This window comes from Alternaria atra, assembly GCF_907166805.1.
Source record: "Alternaria atra isolate CS162 genome assembly, contig: 37, whole genome shotgun sequence".
Taxonomy (NCBI): domain Eukaryota; kingdom Fungi; phylum Ascomycota; class Dothideomycetes; order Pleosporales; family Pleosporaceae; genus Alternaria; species Alternaria atra.
This window is the reverse complement of record NW_025091336.1, coordinates 693125-717868: the sequence shown is the minus strand read 5'-3', so window position 1 is coordinate 717868 and position 24744 is coordinate 693125. Positions and strand designations below refer to the sequence as shown.

The 24744-nt window shown below is 50.6% G+C and overlaps 7 protein-coding genes across 7 annotated transcripts; 4 read left to right on the top strand and 3 right to left on the bottom strand.

The window, feature by feature from the left end:
- Positions 1-4753: 4753 nt before the first annotated feature.
- Positions 4754-5387, top strand: ALTATR162_LOCUS11971 (uncharacterized protein; the record flags this gene model as incomplete). Its single annotated transcript, XM_043319615.1, has 2 exons — positions 4754-5055; positions 5141-5387. The coding sequence occupies 2 exons, from the start codon at positions 4754-4756 to the stop codon at positions 5385-5387; spliced, it is 549 nt and encodes a 182-aa protein (XP_043175550.1).
- Positions 5388-5603: 216 nt separating this feature from the next.
- ALTATR162_LOCUS11970 (uncharacterized protein) lies at positions 5604-8072 on the bottom strand (the record flags this gene model as incomplete). The annotated part of the gene is made up of 4 exons (XM_043319614.1): positions 5604-6746; positions 6801-6932; positions 6982-7971; positions 8022-8072. The coding sequence occupies 4 exons, from the start codon at positions 8070-8072 to the stop codon at positions 5604-5606; spliced, it is 2316 nt and encodes a 771-aa protein (XP_043175549.1).
- Positions 8073-8800: 728 nt separating this feature from the next.
- On the top strand, positions 8801-10420 carry ALTATR162_LOCUS11969 (uncharacterized protein; the record flags this gene model as incomplete). The annotated part of the gene is made up of 5 exons (XM_043319613.1): positions 8801-8816; positions 8866-8926; positions 8979-9008; positions 9059-9176; positions 9227-10420. 5 exons carry the CDS (start codon positions 8801-8803, stop codon positions 10418-10420), a joined length of 1419 nt encoding a protein of 472 aa, XP_043175548.1.
- Positions 10421-10684: 264 nt separating this feature from the next.
- ALTATR162_LOCUS11968 (uncharacterized protein) lies at positions 10685-11780 on the bottom strand (the record flags this gene model as incomplete). Its single annotated transcript, XM_043319612.1, has 3 exons — positions 10685-11247; positions 11314-11684; positions 11737-11780. The coding sequence occupies 3 exons, from the start codon at positions 11778-11780 to the stop codon at positions 10685-10687; spliced, it is 978 nt and encodes a 325-aa protein (XP_043175547.1).
- Positions 11781-14249: 2469 nt separating this feature from the next.
- Positions 14250-14822, top strand: ALTATR162_LOCUS11967 (uncharacterized protein; the record flags this gene model as incomplete). Its single annotated transcript, XM_043319611.1, has 1 exon — positions 14250-14822. The coding sequence occupies one exon, from the start codon at positions 14250-14252 to the stop codon at positions 14820-14822; it is 573 nt and encodes a 190-aa protein (XP_043175546.1).
- A 962-nt stretch (positions 14823-15784) lies between these two features.
- On the bottom strand, positions 15785-16712 carry ALTATR162_LOCUS11966 (uncharacterized protein; the record flags this gene model as incomplete). The annotated part of the gene is made up of 2 exons (XM_043319610.1): positions 15785-16439; positions 16498-16712. 2 exons carry the CDS (start codon positions 16710-16712, stop codon positions 15785-15787), a joined length of 870 nt encoding a protein of 289 aa, XP_043175545.1.
- A 5522-nt stretch (positions 16713-22234) lies between these two features.
- ALTATR162_LOCUS11965 (uncharacterized protein) lies at positions 22235-23220 on the top strand (the record flags this gene model as incomplete). The annotated part of the gene is made up of 2 exons (XM_043319609.1): positions 22235-22679; positions 22733-23220. The coding sequence occupies 2 exons, from the start codon at positions 22235-22237 to the stop codon at positions 23218-23220; spliced, it is 933 nt and encodes a 310-aa protein (XP_043175544.1).
- Between the last annotated feature and the right edge of the window lie 1524 nt (positions 23221-24744).

Genomic DNA, 24744 nt, shown 5'->3' with positions numbered 1-24744 from the left:
CACAGAATCCATCTACTGGCCGGGCGCGACCGTCGACAACGCAAGCTTTTCGGACTCGAAAGATATCTCAGTCCGCGCGATGGACGAGGCAAGGCCGCCGACGATGCGGTTACACACAGCATCACGGACGTGATCGGCTCTGCTCTTTCGATCACCATGGTGAGCAGTGCGACGGTCTCGTCGGCATCACTTCCCAGCAACCATTTCACCTACCACAGAGGCTGGTCGTACGGAGATTCGCCGTGGCAATAAGACTTAGGCGATACTTCGGGAAGACGGGAACGTTCGGTCGTGATGAGTATAGGAACGAGGGCGTCCGGCTCTTCCGGCAGAGTCCTCTAATATTCAGACTGACGAAGATGGCGCACACTAGCCGCAACCGAGCCCCTGAGTCAAATCAGGTACACTATCGAGCGCCATCTCTAGCTGCAGACGCCTCTCGATGTAGATGATGAAATAGCGTATGTTGTGCATGGTAGCGAGTTTGTAGCAAGCGTCCTGACCCTTCCCCTTCGGAGCCAACTCCTAGTCGAACGGCATCTGCATCAGGGTCGACTGGATCTGAAGCTACCGTAAGCTGCAGGCATGGCGTCGGCAGGGTCAAGGGTTGCGTGCAGGTCCGCATTTTATCCACTAGACACTGTTTAGAGAACATTGTCCAGGCTTTGGCGCTCAACTCAGCCTTGAGGTCGAAGCCGTAGGTAAGGTCAGATACGCACTTGCTGGACACCAACCTAGCAAGACATGGCTTGCGACAACGCCAGCGCTCACAGCGACTGACTGGACTTAATTGACCGAAACCAACGTCAATGACTAATGCGCTTTTCTATCCATGCAGTCTGGACTGCGCAAAGGCGGATACAACGACAGTCAGACGTCGGAAGACCTTTCCAGAGCTCGCAAGACATCCGGGTATGCCATGGTCGATTGTAACAGCCGACCGCATCCGACGATGATCATGTCGAGCAGTTGAGGTGTTCAATGCGTCGCCTACTGGAAGTTTGTGCACTGCTTGAGAGAAAGACGAATTACAAACAGACAAAACGCCGGTTGGTCGTGGATGTGGCAAACTTCGGCCGGCTTCAAGGCGACCATCAAGTACGATCGATAAGTAGTATTTTGTGATGATGCCCACTCCAGCATATATACTAGCTCATGGGCTGCACATCTGAGGTTGGTGTATAGCCGACGACTTTTGCCAAGCCTGGAGCTCCGGAGTCGCTTCAGACATACGTCTCATCGTCCTTGATTAATTGAGCCTATACGAAAACGACAGTGAGAGAGGCAGATGCGATGCCAACCGCTGAGGGCAAAAGCGCTGTCTTTCAAGTGGACCGGAAAGCACCGTAGCCATCTTGAACCAAAGCAAATGGCTTTCATGTTGCTAACCTCCAACGATGATTTTCGGTAGCTGTGACGAGGCTGATACTGAGCATCACAGCTCAGATCAGTCCTGCTACCGATAACCACGCAATTTCCATGCTCTTATGATTCATCGTCAACTGCTCACTGTCGTAAGCTTTGTTTCCATCAAAACATAAGAGGGAAATATTGCTAGGCTCGTTGCATCCGAGCATCATCAGCATAAATCATGACCGGTTCCGGTTCTACACGCCAATGATTGTCCATCGCGCATCGAGGCAGCAGACCGAGAAGACCAACTCTCCATCTTGCAGAATGGCAAGAGCAGCATAAAATTTTTCGTATGGTCCTTGATACGTCGCAGCGAACTTGCTGAGCGACCACTAGACCTAAGCCGCGTACGCGATATAGGTATACTACCGCTGTAAAAGCGGACGTCTATGCAGCGACAGCGAACAAGTGCTACTCCAGACCCTTGTCAAACCTTGAGACACTTGTAAAGAAGCCTGGCGCCATTTTCAACAGTGTTGAGTGTCCAAACAACCTCATTGTGGTCGTTGTGCCTTCTGCCAGCATGTTATCCAATGGCTTGTGTATGCGACGTTGTGACGCATAGCTTCTTGTCTCTTCCCATTCGCCATATCGTACATACGGTGTAATGGCTCCCTAAATGCAACCTGTCATCACGGCTCGGCTCGTATGCGGGGATGTTGCCAATAGGTCGTCTCATTGTAGTGTGTCCGCATCCGCAAAGCTTCGGCCGTCTTGCAAGGTTACACATCCGGGGTGTGCGCCTGTAAAGACAAGGCTAAGTATCCGGGATCAAAGTCTTCGATTGTCTCCGTCGCATCGAGGCATTGCATGCAGCAAGGATTATTTGCTTCAGTCTCGGGTGCTTGCCGCCTCCCGTCTTGGGTTGTACGACCACCGACGAAGAGGCTTCCTGCATAGATTAAGGCAACAAGGCGCTGCCATCCAGAGGTCATTTCCCCCACACATGGTTCGTTCAGTGCCGCTTTTCATGATGGTGGCTGCTGTTGTGCTCGTCTTTTGGGCAGCGGAAGTCCGCTTCAGCAGGCCGCCGAAGCTGTGGACTTCAAACACGACTGTGAAATGGGCAGCTGCCTGCTTGCGGCTTCCCTTGAATAGAGTTGGGGCGCATTTGAGGGGGAAGGCTTGCCTTGGTCGTTGCTGGGTCATAACAGAGCAAGATTGTAGCTGCCTTCCAGGGCCCTCTTTGCTTACCAGCATAGCAATCGTGGTCCGCATCAGACACAAGACAGCTGGATACATGCAGCTCTCCGCCCAAAGCCTCCTGTATCTGGGTGTTTCGATCTTCGAAGTTCTCGACGTGGGGGTTGAAGGGGTAGGGTGTCAATGCTTCGGGGGTCCGCTTCGATGCGTCGGGAAGGCCTCTGGGGTGAGGGCTCGGAAAGGACTCGCAGGAAATGCGCGGCTCCTCGAGGCAAGCCCAGGAGATAGGGTAGTCCTCTTGATCGTTTCTACTGCGGTTGGGGTTTGTTAGAGAGGCCAAAAGTTGGGCTTGTCGCGCATGTCAGCGTCAATGCGCTGGCGAAGCTGCTGCAGATCGAGCCGACAACGAGAGCCTCTATACCACGCACAGCCTGTTGAGGGAACTGCAAAGCTTGCGAGAAGTCCCATCATCACCTCAATTGCGGTTGGAAGTCGTTAGCAGGGGATAGAGGTGGCGGCGGGAGTCCGCCTCAAATGGCCAGCGAAGCTGTCGTGAATCACGATCATAGGAGAGATTCTCATAGAGCGCAAGGCTCTCTCGAAGATCATCAGGCGCATAGTGATTCTGTCACTACCTTTGTCATGGTCCGTGTGTGGTGGTGTGAAGCGGCGCGGGTAATTGCTTGAGAGAATAAAGTCCCAGAAGCGTGTCCGAAGCTTCATCGCACCCAGCGAAGCTTCGTCACTCCTTACTCTGGGTCACATGAGCTTGCTCTATTAGCTGCGTAAATTCGAGCGAGCGAGTCGTTGTGTTGTGTATCATCGTAACGGTGGTGTGGTTGAGGCAGCGTCGTTGAAGGAAGTTGGAAGCTTACCCCACACAGAATCTCAATGTCGAAGCAAGACAGGGGTCTGTCTGGACGGCTACCAGCACCCCCCAATCACGTTTCCATCCACGTCCAACAGGCTTAGTATGACAGAGAAGACCATTGCAAGTCTGCACAATTTGAATACTCTAGATTTGAATACATTACCACTACTGAAGTCTTCAAGGACGATGTGAACATTATAGGACTCGGTAAACCCCTCGAATGGCTCTGTCTGGCTCTACCTACCTCGACCACACAGCTCGATGCTATCCATCGAATTCACGGCACGCGACAGGTCAGCCTAAGAATACTACGGAAGACCACGCACGGTATACTCAGCTTTTTTTTTTATCATAAAACATCCAGCTGAAGAGCTGTACTACTCTAGAAAGCGTCATCCACCCATCCTCCGCCTCGCCGCATCCCCAGATGCTCCCTCCCGTAGGCTTATGGCTTCCGGGTTTGCTGCACAGGACGATTTGCAGGCTTCTATATCACCTCATACAACCCAAAATAGTCGTCCGTAGCGAGGGTCGCGAGATCTAGGACGGGAGGTAGGTAGTACCACTATCCTTGTGGCTAGAGCTTTTTACGGCTTGATGACTTTTTGATGAAGATTCCAAAGCGTAAAGAGCATCAGGAAGATCTTCAGACATTCATCATCTACTTCAAATCTCCAATCTTTGTAGTTTCATCAACTGTAGCGCACGTGCGTGTTACCTAGATTAAGCTGGGGCTTGTCCCGCTGGTCGTTTGTCACTTGACATAGCGGTCAGGAACATCGCGCCGAATCTCCAAGACCACTCTCTTCGATCCCCAGCATAGACCCCTAGCTACATCCTGTGTACACTCCAACGTCACCGTTATTCATCTTCACCGTCACTTTTTCGTTTTATCGTTGACAGAAAGCTAGCTGTTCCAAGTCCGCGCGCAAAAATTTTCTTCTCTCCAACGAAACAATGCGCAAGGCCCCTACAACTCCAACCAACACCACCATCGTACCGCCAAATCACATCTAGACACACGTTTCAGTATTTTGCCGTTTCGTTGTTTGCATTCGGGTATTCAACCATCATTCCGCGGATACGATATCTAATCGCACGCACGCACATACCCCATATCCGCGGCCCTACACATGACACGGGAACCTGCATCCGCCCAAAACCAGCACAATACCCATACCAGGAAAACAGCGCCTATCCATCCTCGTGCCTCCAAAAGCTCTTCTTACCCAGAACTTCTTTAAAAGATCTACTACCTCCCTATCTGTCACAAAGATGGCAACAGCAACTTCAACTCTCCCACACCATCCACCCAACCCATCAACCATGCCCTCAACCACCACTATCACTACCACCACATCGCCATTCATAACAGCAAAAGCCCTCATGTCTGCCTCCACTCATGAAATAGCCATGCTGCACGACATCCACACGCTCCTCAACAAAATCTTCACGCGCAACCGAAACCAGCACCAACGCAGCACGTGGTGGAAAGGCCTTCACGGTTTCCGCAAGCAAATCGGCCTCCTGCTCCAAGAACTCCTGCACGGTCCTCTGAAGGAGAGGGCGGGCAAAGTTGAGGCGAGATTGAGGTTTTGGGACCGCGGGGTTGTGCACGTGTGGTACTAGTACGTCTATCTTCCTTATCCGCTTTGTCTTTGCGATTTCGCTTCAATATTCCGTGAAGTTTGCACGATGCTGATTGTTTTGAAGCCAGTTTAGTCAGCTTGTTGCTGTGGGCCCTTTCGCCATGCTGGGTCTTGTCATGATGGCGAGTGTGGCTCGCGTATGCAGAATCACTGGTATAACGGCTGTATACGAGGAAATTGCTTCCCGTGATATCAAAGGCGTTTTGAGCGCGAGTGACGAATTGGCTTTGGCGGATGAGTTTAGTACAGTGTTGGATGAAGGTGAGGGGTGGGATGAGGGGGTTGTTGTCGCTCGTGAAGAGGATGAGTAACAGAGTTCTGTTTTCGGGAAGTTTTCGGAAGTTTTGATGTATATTCAGTTATGAAGGATGTGGGATATGGGATGATACCTGATAGTCGGGCCTGGCTATCTTCACGGCGTTCTGGAGAGTTGATATGACGTTATAGAATGTAATAAATGACTGCAGCCTCATACACCGCATCCCTCTTCTCGATAGTAACCTCATATGAATATATACAGCCCCAATCTACCTGATACCGAATCTCGAGCCTATAGTACCGAATCGCTCTCTTCCGCCCACTGTTGGGCTCTGTGCTGCGATCTGCGCACCCTCTTGTACCTTCTCTAGTAGGATAGCGCCCTTCATTTGGTCCACTTTACTGTACTTCTTGTTCCTTTGCGCGATGTCGAAGAACTCGAGTTGATCGTCTGTACCCATCAACGCTACTGTTTGTGTCAACTCGTCCAAGTTCTCCATCAAGATGGGGTTGTTGAGAGAGCTGACGAATTGGCTGAGAAAGGCGGTGTCGGCAGCTAGGGTAGCGACGGCAGCGGGGGAGATGCGCTTGATGTTGTCGGCGAGAGGGAGGTCGAGGATGGCGGTAGATGCGTGTGACAAGGCATCAAAATAGATGAACTCCTTGATCTCCGTCGGCAGGGCCAAAAGCACAGAGGACATTATGTTGGAGAGATACCTAGTCAACTCCAACATGTACGTCGACGGCTCAGTCTGCGGCTTCGTGGCCATCCAGTCGTACTCTGCTGTTTCGATCAGATCGTCGATCTTGCTGTTTACGAGCTCGAAGACGCGGTTTGAGGCGGTGTTCTTGGCTTTTGCGAAACGATCCGTTGCGGCGAGGACGATGGGGCCTGTTGCTGATGGCGAGGAGCGCGCCTCGAAGAGGAGATCCTGCAACTCCACGCAAGCGTTCTCAAAGTGCTCCAAGTTGGTCAAGATTTGCACAATCTGCCCGGGATATTGACTGGCAAGTTTTTCTATGAGACTACCACAGACCTTCTCGCAGAGTAGTTCATCCAGACTCGTCCTCAGCGTCTCGTCAATGATACTGCTCTTCTGGAAGTAGTCGTCGCTGAACAAATAGATCTGGTTTAAGAAATTTCGGATATCGATGCAACATAGCGGATACATCTGAGAGAATGGTAGAACACACGGGAACGTGAGTGGTTCGTTGGAGGCCGGAGGATTGTACCAGGATACGGAAACAACCTTGTCGTACTCTTCGCTCGAATTGATCGGCATGGGCATATAGTCGTCGGTATGCACAATCTCGAGGAAGTCCTCGCTGAAGCGGTGTTTGAGGAGGGTGGAGTATTTGGAGAAGAGAGTTAGGAGGAGGTCGTTCATTGCGGAGACGGAGTAGCCCCATTTCTACAGACATTGTCAGCACGTGAGGTGAGAAAATGATGCCTGGGCGTGACAGACCTCCATTGTCAGCATGAAAAGCGCGATGCGACCCTTGATCTTCAGGAGTAGCTCGTCGTTTTCGACCGTGTGGAGTTGACTAGTAATGAGATTGATCGCACTTTGACACATTGAGTCCCATAGTTCATCGACCTGTAGCCGCATTAGCAATGCTTTATGCGAATGAGCGAGTTTCCCGTACATCAGCCTGTGACCGTAGATTGAGAGTCTTCGACATGGTAGCCTTCTCTATGATCGCATATCCAGCGATACTCTCTAACAAGCTACTCAAGTCGCCGCACTCTTCATCCAGCAAGTTAAGCTTGTTTGGAATGATTAGGTCTTTCTGCGTTCGCCGATCCGACGCATACTCCAATCTGAACTGGTCGCTCTTGCCGAGTGTCTCGTTGATGTGCATCGCTTCGAACAAAGGCGAGAAGTCTGTTTCATTTCCAGCTTCCTCGTTATTCAGCACGTCGAACTCGTCTGTCTCATCGGCTACAAGTTCGATCGCCGAGTTCAGCTTGAACTTTGAGAAACGTTGGTCGGCCTCAGCGCGCTCCTGGTTGCGGGTCCTCCGTACATCGGTGTAGTAGAATGAAACTTCACCCAAGAACTGCGCCGACTCGCGGATGCGGTAGAGCCATGTACTTAGATCATTCTTGACCGCTTCTCTAATCTGTTCTTGGGTCTGCGGTATGGACTTTTCGATCAAGTTGGCGATCTTAAACCGGTTTATCTCCTTCAAATGAATCGTCTGCAGCTCATCTAGTGCTCGTAATGCCGCATAGTAGTTTTTTTCTTTCAGCATATCCTGGACCGCATTGGCGATTCGCAGTACATTTAAACATGCGTTCAGTGCTTGAGATGCTTCATCGATGTTTTGGCGCACGCCTCGCGAATCAACGAGGGCCTTCTTCTGCTCCGCCAGCTTCTCAATGCTCTCTTGAATCGACTCGTTGAGCTGCAGAATCTCACCACTCATCTGTACGGTCTGATCTCGTATCCTGAGTAGCGAATCAACTGAACTGACGAAGTCTTGATGATTCGCATTGCATATCCGTTCAATCTCACTCTCGCGATCGTTGGCATAGCGATCGAATGTGATTTGCAGCTGGTTTGAGTAACGTGGATCTTTCATAATGGGGATCAGCTGGTCGATGTAATCCGAGCCCACAGACGATTGGGAGATCTGTTTCTGTCAGTACACAACATATACACACGTATACTGGGCTTGTTCACTTGTTTGATGGCCATCCACAAGTCATCATCAGGGTCCACGGCGGAAGGCATGATGGCGGTTGCCTGGTATGGTTTGTCGCGCGCAGTGGCAAAACACGTCCGTTATCAAACAAATGACGGGTCACGATGATGGTAGCTATGTCTAGTCTTGTTCTGATGTTGTGGATGGTGTTGCTCGTCGTCGTTGCATGTGAAACGCGTACCTGGCAAGTCCACGGAAACAGCCCTAACACGAATGCAACCTAGCGTACTTGGCGCGGCTCACGGGCTCATGAGGCCCGCTTTCCCTTTTGAGGTTCGAATGTTTTACAATTGGAAGTTCCATGACCAACATGCCACAATCGATTGAGAGTGCAACAAATGCATATGATTCTGATGTGACATGTGTGTTTCCAACTCAGAGTTCTGCACACCTACTACAAACAGCGAAGTTTGGAGTTCAATGTGTTGATCGTTATCGCTCGTGTACTCGCAAGATACTCACAACTAAAGTGCCTAAAAACCAATCGATCTGGCGTCCAGCCATTGCAGCAGAACATGAACGATTCTTTCATACTTTTCATCATACGAAGTATCCAAAATATGGTTGAGGTCGGAACGTTCATCGGCTTTCCAAAGCAATTGATCTACAGCTGAACGCGCCGCGCATGCCCCACTTTCTGGAGCGATGACGGAGTAACCCCGCCGATTTCTCTCTATTCCGATCCGGAGTCAACGCCAAAGATATAATCTTCCCCAAACTTTTCCACATCTTGGCAATTACTCTCAAGTCACACATCATGGAGGCCATCACAAGTAAGTCAGGAGCATGAATGAGACGAAACTTGGCTAATTGATGATGTAGACAAAGTTCAGAACCTTATGGGCAACGTCAGCGGGGCTGCTGCTGGAGCATACAGCGGAAAGTAGGTGCTCGCTGTAGGTGTATTCTGGTAGGATTTGGCTAATTGGTGACAGGACTGCTCTTCTGCTCGGTGCTGGTTTCGTGTAAGTTAACTATGCACTCATCAGAGAGTACTTCAGACTGACGTTCACAGCACACGACCCACTGTTGACGTCCTCGCAAAGTCTGGTGTCAAGGTCACAGTAGCATGCCGTACTATTCAGAAGGCTCAAGACCTGGCTAAGGGTATCCCAAACACCAATGCCATCAGTGTATGAGCGTACAATCCACTCATGTATCGCTCACTGCTAACAACTCTCAGCTCGATGTCAACGATGCCGACGCTCTCGACGCTGAAGTCGCCAAGGTCGACGTCGTAATCTCCCTCATCCCCTACACATACCACGCGACCGTCATCAAGTCCGCGATCCGCAAGAAGAAGAACGTCGTCACAACCTCCTATGTCTCCCCAGCAATGATGGAGCTCGATGCTCAAGCCAAGGAGGCCGGTATCACCGTCATGAACGAGATCGGTGTAGACCCCGGTGTCGACCATCTCTCTGCCGTTCTCACCATCGACGAGGTCCACAAGGCCGGTGGCAAGATCCTCTCCTTCAAGTCATACTGCGGTGGTCTTCCCGCACCGGAGTGCTCAGACAACCCGCTCGGTTACAAGTTCTCGTGGAGTTCCCGCGGTGTGCTCCTCGCCCTAAGGAACCAGGCTGCTTTCTACCAAGACGGCAAGGTCAAGTCTGTTGAGGGCCCCGAGCTCATGGCCGAGGCGAAGCCATACTTCATCTACCCCGGTTACGCGTTCGTCGCGTACCCCAACCGTGACTCCACACCCTACAAGGAGCGCTACAACATCCCCGAGTGCCAGACCATCATCCGTGGTACACTGAGATACCAAGGCTTCCCAGAGTACATCAAGTGCCTCGTTGACATTGGTTTCTTGTCCGAGGACCCCAAGGACTTCCTCAAGGAAGGCGAGAAGCGCACTTGGCGCGATGCCACCGCCAAGATCATTGGCGCGACCAGCGACAAGGACGAGGACCTCATCTGGGCCATCTCCTCGCGGACAAAGTTTGCTAGCACAGAAGAGAAGGACCGCATCATTACCGGTCTCCGCTGGATCGGTCTCATCTCCGATGAACAGATTGAGCCCCGTGGCAACCCTCTCGACACCCTCTGCGCTACTCTCGAGAAGAAGATGCAGTACGAGAATGACGAGCGCGACATGGTCATGCTCCAGCACAGGTTCGAGATCGAGAACAAGGACGGCAGCAAGTCTGTCCGTACATGCACACTAGTCGACTACGGTGACCCCAAGGGCTACTCTGCCATGGCCAAGCTTGTCGGTGTACCCTGTGCAGTTGCCGTACAGCAAGTGCTTGACGGTACCCTGAGCGAGAAGGGCATCCTCGCTCCCATGAGCCCCGAGATTTGTGCTCCCTTGATGAAGACACTCGAGGAGCAGTACGGTGTTGTGTTCAAGGAGAAGACTGTCCCTTTGTAAGGTGGTCACCTGTGATGCACGACGGAAGGCAGATATCTGGTGACTATGATCTGGTATAGACAAAAGCCAATGAGCTTCGAGATGACTGAATGAAAAACACCAATCGCTTCCATGACTAGATACTTGTTTGTATAGTGGTATCCCTTCTACTTTATCTCATGTTCCATCTAGAAGACGCCTTCTCTCCTCTTATGCAACGCACCGCACCTAGGCAAGAGAAACACTGAGCTTCCTCGTCCATTGACCCGACCTTGTACCATCCGCTCAATCCAGTCCAGCAGACGGCGGCGCCCTCCCACCAACAGCCTTCTTCGGCGCCGCACCACCGCCACCCATACCACCCCCAAACATGCTCCCCAACATATCAAACATCGGGTTTCCTTGCCTCGGGATCTTAATCCCAAAGTACATCTCCCCAATCTGATCCAAAGCTTCACCCCAATTCACTTCCTTGAGATCCCCCGCATAATGGCTCTTAAGTTGCCGCCATAAGCTCGGATCGCCCCTCTCCACACTCAGTAGCAGTAGACCCAGGAAGTTCAACAGAGGTAACGAGGGGTATACGCGGAAGTCGGAGGACTTTGTGCTAACGGGCTGGGTGGGCGGGTTTGGTGCCTTTTGGAGCGAGGACGTGAAGAGGAGGAAGTGTTTGTTTGCTGCGCGTAGGTTTCCAGTTAGGAGGTAGGGCAGGATGCCGCGGGCGGCGTAGAGGGGCGCGGTGTGTAGGGCGTCTGATGTGTACCAGGAGTAGTGGAGAGAGGAGAGGGTTGAGGCGGAGTCTTGGGTGCCGAGGAGGAGATGGCGTTCTGCTTCGTAGGGTTCGAGGTCTGATGGTTGTCAGATCAATACACATCGTGTCTGTAGATATGAGAATACGAAGGTCGTGTGCGTACCTTCAGCGTATAGTCCTCCAGCGACATGATGTATCTCTGGGTCGCCAGCAGGGTAATCGCCAAATCGACTACTCCATGCTACCATCTCGCCAACAAACTTCTTCTTTGTAGGCTCGTCTTTGGGGAAAGCGCGGAGGAGACCTAGTAATCGTCCTTTGCTCTCTGCATCTACCTTAACCTCCCCCTTGTTGTATACGTCGAGAAGGAATATGCATAGGTCGCCGCCGGAACCGCCTTGGCCTGCCTGGAGAAGAGATAACGCGCCAGAGTGTAGGATAGAGGTTGCGGATGCCCAATCTGAGGCTTTTGTGTAGCGGGAGGCGATTACACGGAGTTGTTGGTGGGCTTCGTAGAATTGGCCCTCAGCGATTCTGGGAGGGGTTAGTAATCTGCGCTGTACATGGTGGTGAATGGTGTGTTTACTTCTCGCGTTGTCGCGCAAGCGTCTTCTCAATCTTTGAGGCCATCTTGCGTGGTTGAGGGGCTGTAGTGGGGGATGCTGTGCTGTGCTGTTGTCGGAACCCTGGAGAGCTTCTGGATGGCGTTCGGGAGCGATGACGCAGCGCTACGGGCGGCTGGTGAACCCCACATTAGCCTCATACTCGAGTTAAACTTCTATCGCCCAATGTTCGCAGCCTTTTTTTTCTTCGCTATGCTTTCTGTACAGCTAATCTTTCCACGTCTCTACATTTGTTTCTCAAAGCCTTGGACGAAGGTTATGCCAAGGCGTGACCGCGCAAAAAGAAAAGCTCTACCCTCCCTCACCACATGGACATATTAAAAAAAGGTAATCTTCATCATCCAGTATAATGAGGTTTGCGGGAACCGGGACTCGAACCCGGAGCCAAAGCAGACAACGTATGATGCGTGGGAAGCTTCGATTTTACCCTTAAACCATTCCCGCAGTGTAATAGTTAGCTAAGACATGAATAAGTATCTTTATAATGCCACAAAAGCCCCTAAATCTCTCGATTTAGAACACCAACAAGTAGGCACCATTACAGAAAGTCCGATGGTTTTGAAAGCATCTCGGTTTAGCCGGGGGATGCTGATGGCGGGGCTGAGGTGGGACCGGATGGCAGCAGTGGGGGCTGGCGCTTACCTATGCGCCTAGGATAGGTCTGCCAGGGCGGCTCTCTCGCATAACAGCGGTCTCGCATCGAACTCGAATGTTGCATCTAATTTGAGATCGCCTTGTCAAAAGAAAGGGCGGGATCCAAAATACGCGGGACGCCTTAGGTAGGCGAAGTCTTGCATGAGCTGAGCAGGTCCACAGCTCAGCTCATCAAGGCCCCAGCCCGATCACTCTGTGACCCCCCTTCGTCTTTCACAGCTTCCACCCTAAGCGCAGTCGGACTTGGTGATACTGATAGTCCAAGGGCTATACGCTGTACCATGCATCGGATATCAAGCGATATGGTCAACGAAACCGACGTAGCGACAGCCGCCTTGGCTATAGCGATTTCAGCCTTGGTCATCGCAGCTGGTCAACTCATCGCCCAGCTCTTCTCGACTGCAGATGGGTATCGCAGATGCCAGCCTTCCGTCATTGGAAATTGGTACAAACTGGTTGTGTTGAAGTTTAGATGGTGCGTTATCAACTCTCGAACAGGTACACCAACTCAGTTAAGTATACTAAAGTTTAGTAGGAGCTCATTTCGTTATGAAGTCAAAGTGACAACACCTCACTTCCAGATAGCGACAATGTCTGATTGTGACCATCGCGAGTCATTTCTTCTGAATCGATCGACTTTCACCACCTTCAAGTTTTCTTGGTCTTGGTTCATGGATAGGTCGTCACCATACTTGGTCTCTCCTTTGAAGCCACGATACCTGGTCCCTCCTTCGACGCCAGCACCACTGATGGGCACTGTACGCTCGCGCCTCGGTACGTTTTGTCAACTTGACAGCCGTAAAGGTATCAGTACAGGAGACGACGTTCCCACATGGGTAAATTTATTAGAAGATGTTCATGATGTTCAGTACCAGACATTGGAACATCCTGATGGGCTTCCGTCAGTCAGGGGACGACCGAATGATCTGGCACTGGTGTGTATATCAAGTAAGTCCAGGGTACATAGGATGTTTGTGAGATGGGGACTAAATTCGCATCTTAATCTCTATAGGAAAAACTCGATCATGGGACTTTATGCCGCCAGACATCGTGCGGCCAGTCGCTAGTATCACAGTAGGCTGTCTGATTACTATGGCACATCGACCGGGTATGACCTGGACGGATTTTCAACTTAACGAAGGCAAAATGCGTGCCATGGGCGGCGGAAGAAGCTTTGCCACATCAGTAGTGCGTGGTATGGGACTAGTTGTTGAGTATAACAACATCGGGCCTAAGAAGTCTTTGGAGGTTGCGAGTCGTATACCTAGCAAAGGACTACTCGCTTAGTACAACAAAATCGGATCTAGCAAGTCTTTGGAGGTTGTGAGTCGTATACCTAGCAAAGCTGCAGACAAGGTGAGTAAAGATACATCTGCTGATGCAACGAGGGTTTGTAACGTTTCATGAGCGGCGTCGCTAAACATGATGCTATGTTTATTACTACTGTCTTGACATACTGTTCGCAACAAGGATCTGCTCGCAAACTGTTGCAATCCGTCGTTCTCCTGTTGCCTTAGCTTACGAACATCAGATGGCGTATGGGATCATATCCAGTGGTCAAGTGGGTTTCAGCTTCGAACACTTCGATCTACATTTGAGGCATACGCAGTTGCCTGCCACGCTGGAATGAAGCCGAGCTTTTACTATTATGGGAATACAAGGTGATGCGGAAGTAGCTTTGAGAGACAGTAATTCGCATCCAGTCCCAGCTCATAGACTTCCCGCGTTCACGGACGGCATTGGCCTGTGGTGCGAATGGCTTCCTATACAGGACATCCAAACAAACGTATTGGACAACCCGTTCCCGTTTCCGTTGACAACAATGGGCGAAAGACCTGAGTCGCGCAACGTTTGGAGGTCAGTACTCAAAGAGCAAGAGGCAACGCTGTCAGACCCGCGCAAGCAAGTACTGCAATTCTACGACAGCTGGGTACAGGCAGACCCCGAGGCTTTTACACAATATCACCGAATTCGGTCAAATAAGGCGTGGATGGCTTTCTTCAAGGATGCATTTGACAAAACATCGGCCTATTCCACGCACATCTTGTGCAAGGGGCAGGATGGACCGTTGTATATATACAACCAGGATGGCCAGCAGTATCTTCTTCGTTCATGGCTAGTAGGCTGCAATGTCACCACCAAGGCACATAGTCTTCAGCAAGCCGAGGAAAACATCAAAATCGGATATGACAAGACACGAGATAGCGATTCACTCCCACAGAACCGAGACCCAGTCTTTACGGAACGCGCCTACATCGACGCTGAAAATGTACCCCAGTTTGTCGAAAGGATGAAAAAGAGTCCAGTTCATGACCATGCCAAGAATATTGCCTATGAAGACGTATGGTGGCTAATGATGATGCGTCTTCATGCATGGACTATGAGTGTCCAATGAGTGGACCGAGGAGGCGTTCAAATCCCAAGCGAGTACTATGACAATCCAGCCCGGGTGTATATCTTGTAATAGCACGGTCTGTCCGTATTGCTTTACTCTCTATCTACGTTTTTTTGGTCTGTTGAACTCATCCCATATACCATATTGGTCAATATACTCGCTCAAAGTTCCAGCATTCCTTTGATGGCCCTGTATGGGCATATTGTGTTAGCTTTTGTTGGCCTTGAACAGCCAGCAATCACCCAATCGCGTAACAAAATGTGCGGCGGAATGCTACATCTCACCACAAATGAACGCTCTGTGTTTTTTCCATTTGATGTAGCCATTAACCATTGCTCAAGCATAAGTCATAACCATTGTATCAACTTGCTAAGCAAATCGCTCATGATATGCACATTGATTCTGCGCGCATCGCTCAGCACTACAGACGCGCAATGTACCCTCCTGAGTAATTGTATCTCACCTGGCAAAAGACACGTAGTACCACACAAGGTTTCGGCGGGAATAGGCTTACCGATGCGTTTCGCGAAGTCAAAGGTACCATGCATGACTATGGACGAGACCGCACAGCTGCTAAATGCTTAGTCGAGCCCACGTCACCCACACAGTGGAATGAGAGCGATCACTGGTGGCACGCGCACAAGATCACGGCACTGGAAAAATCAGGAATAATGTTGGGGGAGAGCACATTGCTCGAAATGTGCATTTGCAGTAATGACTAATTGTGTCGGAAGAAGTGAATCGTAAATGGTCGTTGCAAAAGGGTCGTGTTCGAAAGACCCAGTCCACCGAAAACCGATGAAGAAGAAGAAAAAGCCCAAGCCCAAGCCCCAGTCCCGAAAGCCTAAACCCCAACCTATACCCATGTACACCTTTTTTAACCCGCGCATCTAATCCTTGTGTAGCATGCGACCAGCCATCCCTAAGCGGACAGAGAAAGAAGAAAGTGTAAAAAGTGTTGCCTAAGCGGAGAAATCCCTAGCGTGGGCGCGCTTCTGAATGGAAGCGACAGCAGCGAGCTGAGGGCCGGGCGCATCCTTGATGGTCTCACCAGCCTGGTGCCAGTAGAGGTCCCACTGGAGGAGCTCGTCGCTGGAGTGGTACAGCTCGGTACCCTTCTTTCCAGCTGGGACCTGAGCGCTGTCGTCACCGCCGGTGACTTTGATGTTGAAAGCCTGAGGCCAGAATTGGCGGTTGCTGACATCGCCGTTGTTGTGGATGGAAACGACCTCAGTTCTGAGGACGTAGTTTCCGCTGGGGATCTCCTTGGGGATGGTGACGCTCTGGGAGTTGCCGTTGTCGTAGAAGATGGCGTCGGTACCCCAGTATCCGGTTTGGCCTTGGGATTGGCCAGAAGAGTAGCGGCCCTTGCGGTAGTCGATGAGCGCGCTCTCGTGGATCTTGAAGAACTCAAGCTCGGTCTTCTCGACGTTCTTGCAGTCGCCGTTGCAAGAAGCCATGTAGGTGGCTGTCCAGCCGTGGTGGGAGCAGTCCCAGCCCTCCTCACCGGAGCCGCAGCTACCCTCGTGGTGCCAGGTGAACTTGACGGGCTCGCCAGCGGGGGCTTCGACGGTGTACGGGGAAGGGGAGGCATCCCTGTGCGCAATGATGTCGGGGCTGGAATGCAGTTAGTATATGAACGAAAAGGATCTACTATAGGCTTTGATAAACATACTGGTTCAGCTTGTCGCCGTAAATGGGCTGGTATCCCCAGCCCTGGTTGGTCCACCAAGCAGGCGACTTGTTACCAGGATCCTGCTTGGAGGCCTGGCGGAAACCATCGTAGGTCTTGCCTCCAGCCTCGAACTTCTCGACAGAGGTGTGGCCGGCCACGGCAGAGATCAGGGCAGCTACGAGAGCGCCGGTTTGGAAAATCTTGGACATAGACATGGTTGATATGTTGGTGATCGTAAGGTACGGTTCTTTGGAAGAGTTTTTGGGTGGTTCTGTATGAAGAGTGTGATGTAAAGCGAATGATTGGTTGATAGCACCGGGCTATAGAAAGAATGACTGGTCAATGAATGACTGAAGAGCGAGTGACTTGCTTGCTGTGAGCGTGAAGGATATCCTCTACCAAGGGCGGACGGCAGCCCTTAAGAATACTCGCAGCAGCACACAGCCAAGATGCTGCGAACGTCCAGACCAACATTTCGCAGGCGCTTGCTTTTCGCCCCGCATTTCCCGTCGGCCGCGAGGGGCTTGCACGGTGGCTTCTGCTTTCTTTGACGTGCGTCGTGCTGACCAAAGAGCTGCGCCGGCGCTCAGCATGTGGAGAGTGTGCCTGACGCTAATGTAGGTACGAAAGGACTAGTTTCTTAGTCACGACGACTGGGTTCGCCCGGCGCGTTGGAGAACACATTCGCTACCGTAGGTAGTCATCTGAGCGCGTATGTCAGCTGTGAAGATGACGAAGTGTGCCCCTTCTCTTTGCATCGTACTAATGCTGTCACGTCGTTGTCGGTGTCTCAGCCTGCAGTGCTCTGCTCATCCCCAAGTGGAGTTGGCGTACGTATCTTCGTATGTCGAAGCCCGGACACAGAAGCCTCAAGGAATTTTGGTGGATCTCGGAGAATACCGAGATCAACCTCATCAACCAAAACGACGAATCAAAAAGGCGTGATGTCATGTGAATTTGCGTTTGAAATGACTTGGGCTGTTTTTCTCGCGGTCGGATCGCCGCTCGGTTGTGTGTCGTGGAAGCAGGGGTAAATACGGGGGGCTTCCGCTGCCGCATAGCGCCGCTGTTTCAGCCACCGGAGGGCTATCGATAAACAGCCTATCGACAAGGCCCATTGCCTCTCAACACATGCCGGACGCATGCAAGAACTACGGTTCACTTCTGCGACGAAAATGTATGGTTGTTTCGAGAAGAACTGGTGCTATGTTTCAGAAGATGCAACTCGACCAACTTCCACCGAATGCAAATTTGAGATTGTAGCAATTGAACGCTTTCCGTCCTTCCTGGTAATACGAGCGACACGCGTGAGCACTGCCGAAAGCCTTGGTACTTTTGCTCCTCCGTGGTCCAGATGCTGGCACTCCGCTCAGGGATCTACATGTCGCCACGAGGAGGCTTGACCTTCCTCCTTGAGTTGTGCACCCGTCTGATCCGGAGGATTCGGATGCATGCGAGCGTATCCCGCAAAGCCTACAATACCGTGGTAGCCCTCGGTATGGGGATAGCTGCGGTATCGGCAAAAAGTTACTTACGTGTAGGAAATGCCAAAGCGGAATAGCAACATGATCAGTAATGTTGCAGACGGCCAACCAGCGCTCCGCGATACCGATGCCTCTGTACCATCATAGTCGTGCAGCAGCAACCTTGGTTCCCAGTGTTCTCGATGGTTTGATTAAGCGAACACATGCTGGCAAACGTGGAAACACTTGGTCCATACCTAGAAGATTCGGGTATTTTTCAGCATCATTATGTGGCGTTGTCCGTGTGTAATTTCCTGCGTTGCTGTTGGCCAATGGTCGTTGTATTGTTCGATACTACATCAAAAGAAAGTTGACAGAGTGTTCCTTGGTCGTCTCGAGAAGCCCCGCTTTGGAACCTGCATTGTCCTTTCCTTTCTTTTCAGAAGTGCTCTTATGGGCTTTCTGCAACGGCACCTCGAGGATCGTCACCCGGCACGTCTCTGTTAGCGAGAAATGCACCCAAGTATTGATTTTCTGCTTTGCTAAAGCGGAAACTCGATCTTAAACGTCCATCGCGTAACAGCATTGACTTTGATCGGCATTGCGTTGCAGCTTTCCAAGGTGCACTCAGTGGCATGCGTCGAGGCCATTCTCATCGCTACTTGCAACCAACGGCAGTATCTGCGGAAAATCTCTTGAAAGCGCAAGAAAAGCCGAAGATGAGAAGTCCGGGTGCGATGCACTTCCAAGAAGCACCCAGCAGCACTTGGTGTGTTCGTAATGTCGTCACTGCCGTTGCAGTAACGATTGATCATATCACGGAGCGAACGCTAGTAGATACCCAGGTACTAACAATGTCGTGGTCGAGTATATACAATAACTAGCTACAGCACCCCCGCACCTCCTCAGCGCACTTGCGTGCTCGCATTTCTTCTGCTCGACTTCCCGAGCCTCCGATCCTGAACCGTGATACCGTTACAGTGTCCTTGATGTCATCATTCGGCACGTCGACCTCTTCGAACAATGCACTCATGCATTAATGCTGCACCTTTGCAGCTTCAGTATTCATCTTCGTGATCGGTCGCAAATCCACTCCGTACCGACTAAAACCACATGCACAAAGTTCTAGTGCAGTATCCATTGTAGCTATGCGCGGATGCGCTTCGATGCGCGTGGTGGCAGCATCTTTCGCGGGAACCTGTGCCGCCTACCATAATGTTCTCATCAGGAGCCATGCGTAACTGGGAGACCTACGACCTGTTCAAAACTGCTGGTTGTGACATTTGGCTGCACATAACGATGACGTTGTTGCCGCCGGCGCCCTCAGAAAGCCCATTGTGATTGATCGTGACAGAGTAGAGAATGTGCGCTGTATAGTTTACCAAATCGTTTCGAAGAGGCACATGGTCATCCCACTCTTTTCTTCTATTGATGCCCAATAAGGCAGATCGGCTGCCGTATTATCAGGCCTAATGCAGGGCGCCCAGTTCGGCCTCGAAGACAGGATGATGTCTGGGAGATGGCATTATTTTATTCCAGATGTTCGAACAGGTCGATAGTATACCAAGCCAATCGAAGTGTGCATCACGCTCATTCACTAGCAGCTATTGGCGGAGTTGTCTTAACAAAGTCAAAGAATTTCGTTGCGTTTCTGCGGACTCGAAAGTGTCCGATATTTCGTATGTATCTTCAGGTAGGTTCTTCTGTCAATCCAAGATCTTCCATGATTCTTGTTTGCACACGAAGTTGACTGACTGTATGAGTCGCTCGTGAGCCTCTGCTGTTGTTTTGGACTCGGCTTGCATCCGGATCAAGAGTAGTCTTCTGCAATGCTCAAGTCTTCGAGTGGCCGTAACTGCTTGCTGTCAAGCCTGGCTGACGATATATATATACTATTCTGCACTATGATCAGTAGTCCACTGATTATACGTACCTTTTAATTGTATAGCGTGGTGGTGTAGGGCTGCGTTCTGACACTTGCCACTCAATTTGTCGTGGTTGGACTGTCGGTCGGTCGCTTGGTTGATAATTGAGCATCTACGCCTGAACTCGAGCCTCTTATGCGCTTCTTGAATTATCTCTCAACACTCCCCAAAGAGAAGCATTTCCCATTTTCCATGGAGTCCATACTCCATGTAGGGCCATCGTTGCGCATCCGGATAAAATATTCTGCTTCCCACAACATATGACCAGGTCATGTAGAGGACATTACACTACAAATACCTGATACTTCCAGCTCCGTGATTTAACTGTGGTAGTCCGTACTTCGGAAGCCCGCAGGGAATTGAGTGTCTTTTCGAGGCTGTCGTGAATTGGTGCCAATTTTTCGTAGCTCCAGCAGACTCAGAACTTACACCAATTCCGGTTGCTTGCGACTTTGCCTAGTATTGCGTGGTTTCTTAACTTATTCGCTTTCAAATATCCGCACCAGAGGTCATCTATCGTAACGGCTCGGTGATCTTTTGAGATGTTATGCTTACTTCACAACACGGGCTGATTGTTGCATTCGTCCTCGAATATTCCAAGAACGGCCGCTCGACAGCGTCGAGCTACGAGGGCTCCGAAATAGCTTTACTAACAGTGGCTTAATGCTCGTTGAGCGGTGCCGTAAGCGTGTCATCTTTCCCGAAGATCATCCACACCGCGACAGTAACCCTTATGAGTATCGTATTAGACTCCAGCATGTGATTTATACCTCATGTAGCCTCGTCGACCGCCAGGAAGTTGAATCCGTAGCTTATGAAATCGAAGATCCAGACTCAGTCCAGCGTATTGAGCGTTTTCACAGCATCATTGGCCGTGTTCCTTCCGAATATCCTTGGTATAATGGGCTGAAGTTGTATCAATGTAATGAGGGGAGAAAATAAGATATATACAAGAATTTTGGGTACATGAGCATGGTGATGCAGCTGCCGAGAGCGGTACCAAGTCTAGAGAGGATTTCGGGACACAAGTAGGTAGTCTTACCTGACCAGCGTGAGAAGGGCCCAAGACTACGAACCAACCTCTCCTCTTCGCTGGAAGAGCCCTGTTGATAATACCACCCAGCTTCTGTACTGCTATATAGGACTCACACGTCGTTACCTTCATGATAGGCCATCCGGGAAGCGGCAGAGCGGAGCTTTGCGGACTTCCATGGCTTGCGATAGCGGCTTAGTCATTAAAGAGCGGGTGTTGAGGAGTACGGTCTGAGTTCGGTAAACGTCCAGCTACGAACGAGCTCTCATTCTTTTAAATCAGCTGTAGATAGCGGGTCGCTGCTCAACAGTGGATCTTGATCTTGGGAAGTCCGAGTTCTATTGTCAATGAGTGATGCGGAATTGGGAAAGTGCTAGGGGTAACGAGCTTTGAAACCCAGGACCAGGGCCCGTCGCGGAAGCTATGACCGGTTCATCTCCAACACGTCTTCCTCAAGCACGCACATCCTTACAACAGCGCAACTCAAGTCAAGGCGAGATGCTGACCTGAATGAGCGTTCGCTCTAGAGCCCCATCGCCAGTATGTCTTCATTCCGCGTTGCCGAAACACAATACCGTGTTTCGACCGCGCAATGGTTATTGCAGCAAAATTCGGCTTCGAGCATTCGTAATGTTGCCGGCGAGACAGTGAGGTTGTGAAAGGTCCTCTCGTAACAGAGCTTTGGTACATTATCAGGCGCATCGAGGTGACCAGAAGTTGATGCGCACAGCCCTTTCACATGGGTAGTATAGCGACGCGAACGACGCGTCTTCCGAACGATAAGTGGTTGTCCTGTGCTGTCCCTGACCAGCCACTTTCCACACCCTTTAACATCTAGAATGTATTCTTCGAACGTCCATTTACTTCAGCGAACTTATTCCAACACCGCCCTATCACCTGAACGTGTGACTAGGTCGGAACCAAGAAGTCTGCGCACACCTGTATACCTGTGAAGCGGCACAGACCCATTCGGGTGCAACAAGAGCAACATTCCATCAACCAGCAGGAGTACCGCATACATAATACATGCTATCGCTATCGTAATTGCATGCACCGGCTAATATACAGTCGCCAAAGCACAAAGTCTAGACTCGTCGTCGTCGTGACGTGGTGTTGAATCTCAACAATGACGTTCGATGACGATCCCATCAAATCCTAACCCCACCAAAAACCGCCCCTACAATTACCCTCCCCGATCGACAGAAATGTTCAGAACAACAATCAGCAGGTCTTCAACCCTCTTCTTCCGGAAATCAATTACATCTTCAATCTCATTTAAACCAACCACACGTACGTTCACTCACACAATTTTCAAGATGAGCGACAACAAAGCCCCCGTTACCGCATACCCTTCCACGGAGATCACTCCCCAAAACCAAGAAGGTGGCCCAGGTCTAGACGCGAGGACTGAGCAGAAAGCAGAGTGGTCGCGTCTTGAGTTTTGGGATGAGAACCAGAAGCCGTACCTCAAGGAGTATGAGGGTCGTGGTTTGATGCAGGGCAAGGCTGCGTTGATCACAGGTGGAGACTCAGGTATTGGACGTGCTGTAGCCATCTTATTCGCGAGAGAAGGCGCGGATGTGAGCATTGTGTACCTGCCCGAGGAAGAGGAGGACGCGCAGTATGTCAAGAAGAAGGTTGAGGAGGCTGGCCGAAAGGCGAACCTAATGCAACTCAACTTGAGGGAGAGGAAGAACTGCGAGCAGGCTGTTGAGCAACACATGAAGGTCTTTGGCAAGCTGAACGTACTCGTCAACAATGGTAAGATTACGCCACTTTCTTCATATCTAGAAGCAATACTGACAGCACGACAGCCGCAATGCAAGAAGCCTGCACAGACATAACAGAAATCGACCTCGACGTTACAGAAAAGACTTTCCAGACAAACGTCATCTCCATGTTCGCCATGTCAAAATACGCGCTCAAGCACATGAAGCGCGGCGACTGCATTGTAAACAGCACCTCCGTCGCTGCTTACATGTCCAACCCCATGCTTCTCGATTACGCATCCACCAAGGGAGCTATCGCGACTTTCACCCGTGGTCTTGCGCAGCAGCAAGCCCCCAATGGTATCCGTGTTAATGCTGTCGCACCAGGTATCATCTGGACGCCGTTGCAGCCAGCCACTAAGAACAACCCAGCAGACGCTATGGATTCTCTTGGTGTTGGTGCTTGCCCGTTGAACAGGCCAGGTATGCCTGTTGAGATGGCAACGTGCTATGTGCATCTTGCTTCGCCACTGGGATCGTACTGCACTGGTGAAGTACTTCACGGATCTGGTGGTATTGAGATGCAGGGTTAAGAGAGATATGAGCTTGTAGTGGTAATGACGACATGAGAGAAGAATGATGATGAAGACATCTTTTGGAGTAGTTCGAATGAATCTAATTTCAGCGCATGGTTGATGCACGCCGGCATGCGAGCACCTTTCTCAGAACATTCCCTCTAACTTGAACACAACAAAAGAACGACACGGATTGGATTCTTTGATATCTTGATCAACACATTGGCCCGAGTATTTGTCACACCATCCGATGGCGCAGGCTTACGACACTTCCTGCACTCATGTTTGGAACAGGGTTCAGTTTTGGATAGACCGTGCGCAAAACAACATTTGACGGTCGAACGTGACTTTTGGGTTGGCAATACTATTGCAGTTAGATAATGCGAGAGAAGAAAAGGAGGATTCACGAAGGACTTTATACACTCGTTGCCAAGAGATCCGAGATAGTACGAACCATGGAATCGTGGGCCTTGTGCTTCGGTACTTGAAAGGTAGCTACATGTAGCGACACCGTCATACTTTTGAGCTTCTCAAAACGGAGTCGGCGCTAAAATGAGCAGATAGACGTCCATCTCGATTCCAACGAAGGCCGTAGACACATGTGGTAGGCTGGTGTTGGTTTTGGAGGACAGTAAAAACGACGATCATGCCTTTGCTCTGCACACATTCTAGGCATTCGGGAGTGAGGATGTGTAAATAAAGAGTGAAGGTATAATCACTTAATAAACTTCATATATATTCTGTCCGCTGCGCGCTAGCAGGAAGAGTGGTATTCGTTCCTCGCATCTTTCACGGTCGCACATGGACATATGTATACTGATTTTGTGGATGTCTCCGTCATTAACGGGTAGCATAAAACCTTCTCCTCCACCAAGCAGCACAGGGCAACATGAGGTCGTTTGTGAGTATTTTTAATTTCGGTACTCGAGGCATTCATCAACCTGGAGTTAATCAGGGACTTTCGTCGAGCGCAAAGCCATGGACAGAAGTCATGGATTTTTGAGAAGAAGACCAAGAAACCATGAATTCATTCAGTATGAACTTTCAACGTATAAGCGAAATCGAGGTGTGGTGTAAAGCAAGAAGAGAAGAGAGAACAGGTTGACTTTATATCGCGGTCAATGTGGAGACTCGATGATTACGCGCTACAACTCCAGAATTTCTTATGGCGATTGGTTTGCGAACGGACGACACACGAGGACATGTCGCCATCGGCTTGGGCGTCGCTTTTTCTGTGTTCGAGAAGAACAGGAACCTAGGGTATTCGTGAAGGAGGAAGCAAGAAGAACGTGAGATTTATATGGAGATCGAAATGAGGACTCGGCATGTGTCAGAATCCCCGTTCTTTTAGGTCGAAAAGTTATCGAATTGGACACCAATCCTTTTGATAATCGAATCAGGAGGCCATAAAGCCACCACAGTGATCTTTTGGTGTACATATGATGACAGTGTGAGCTTCCAGTGAAGGAAGAAGGAGAGGGTAGGCTTTGTATAGCATTTAAAGTGGTGACACCGCATATCTTGGTGCCTCTCGAAAACATG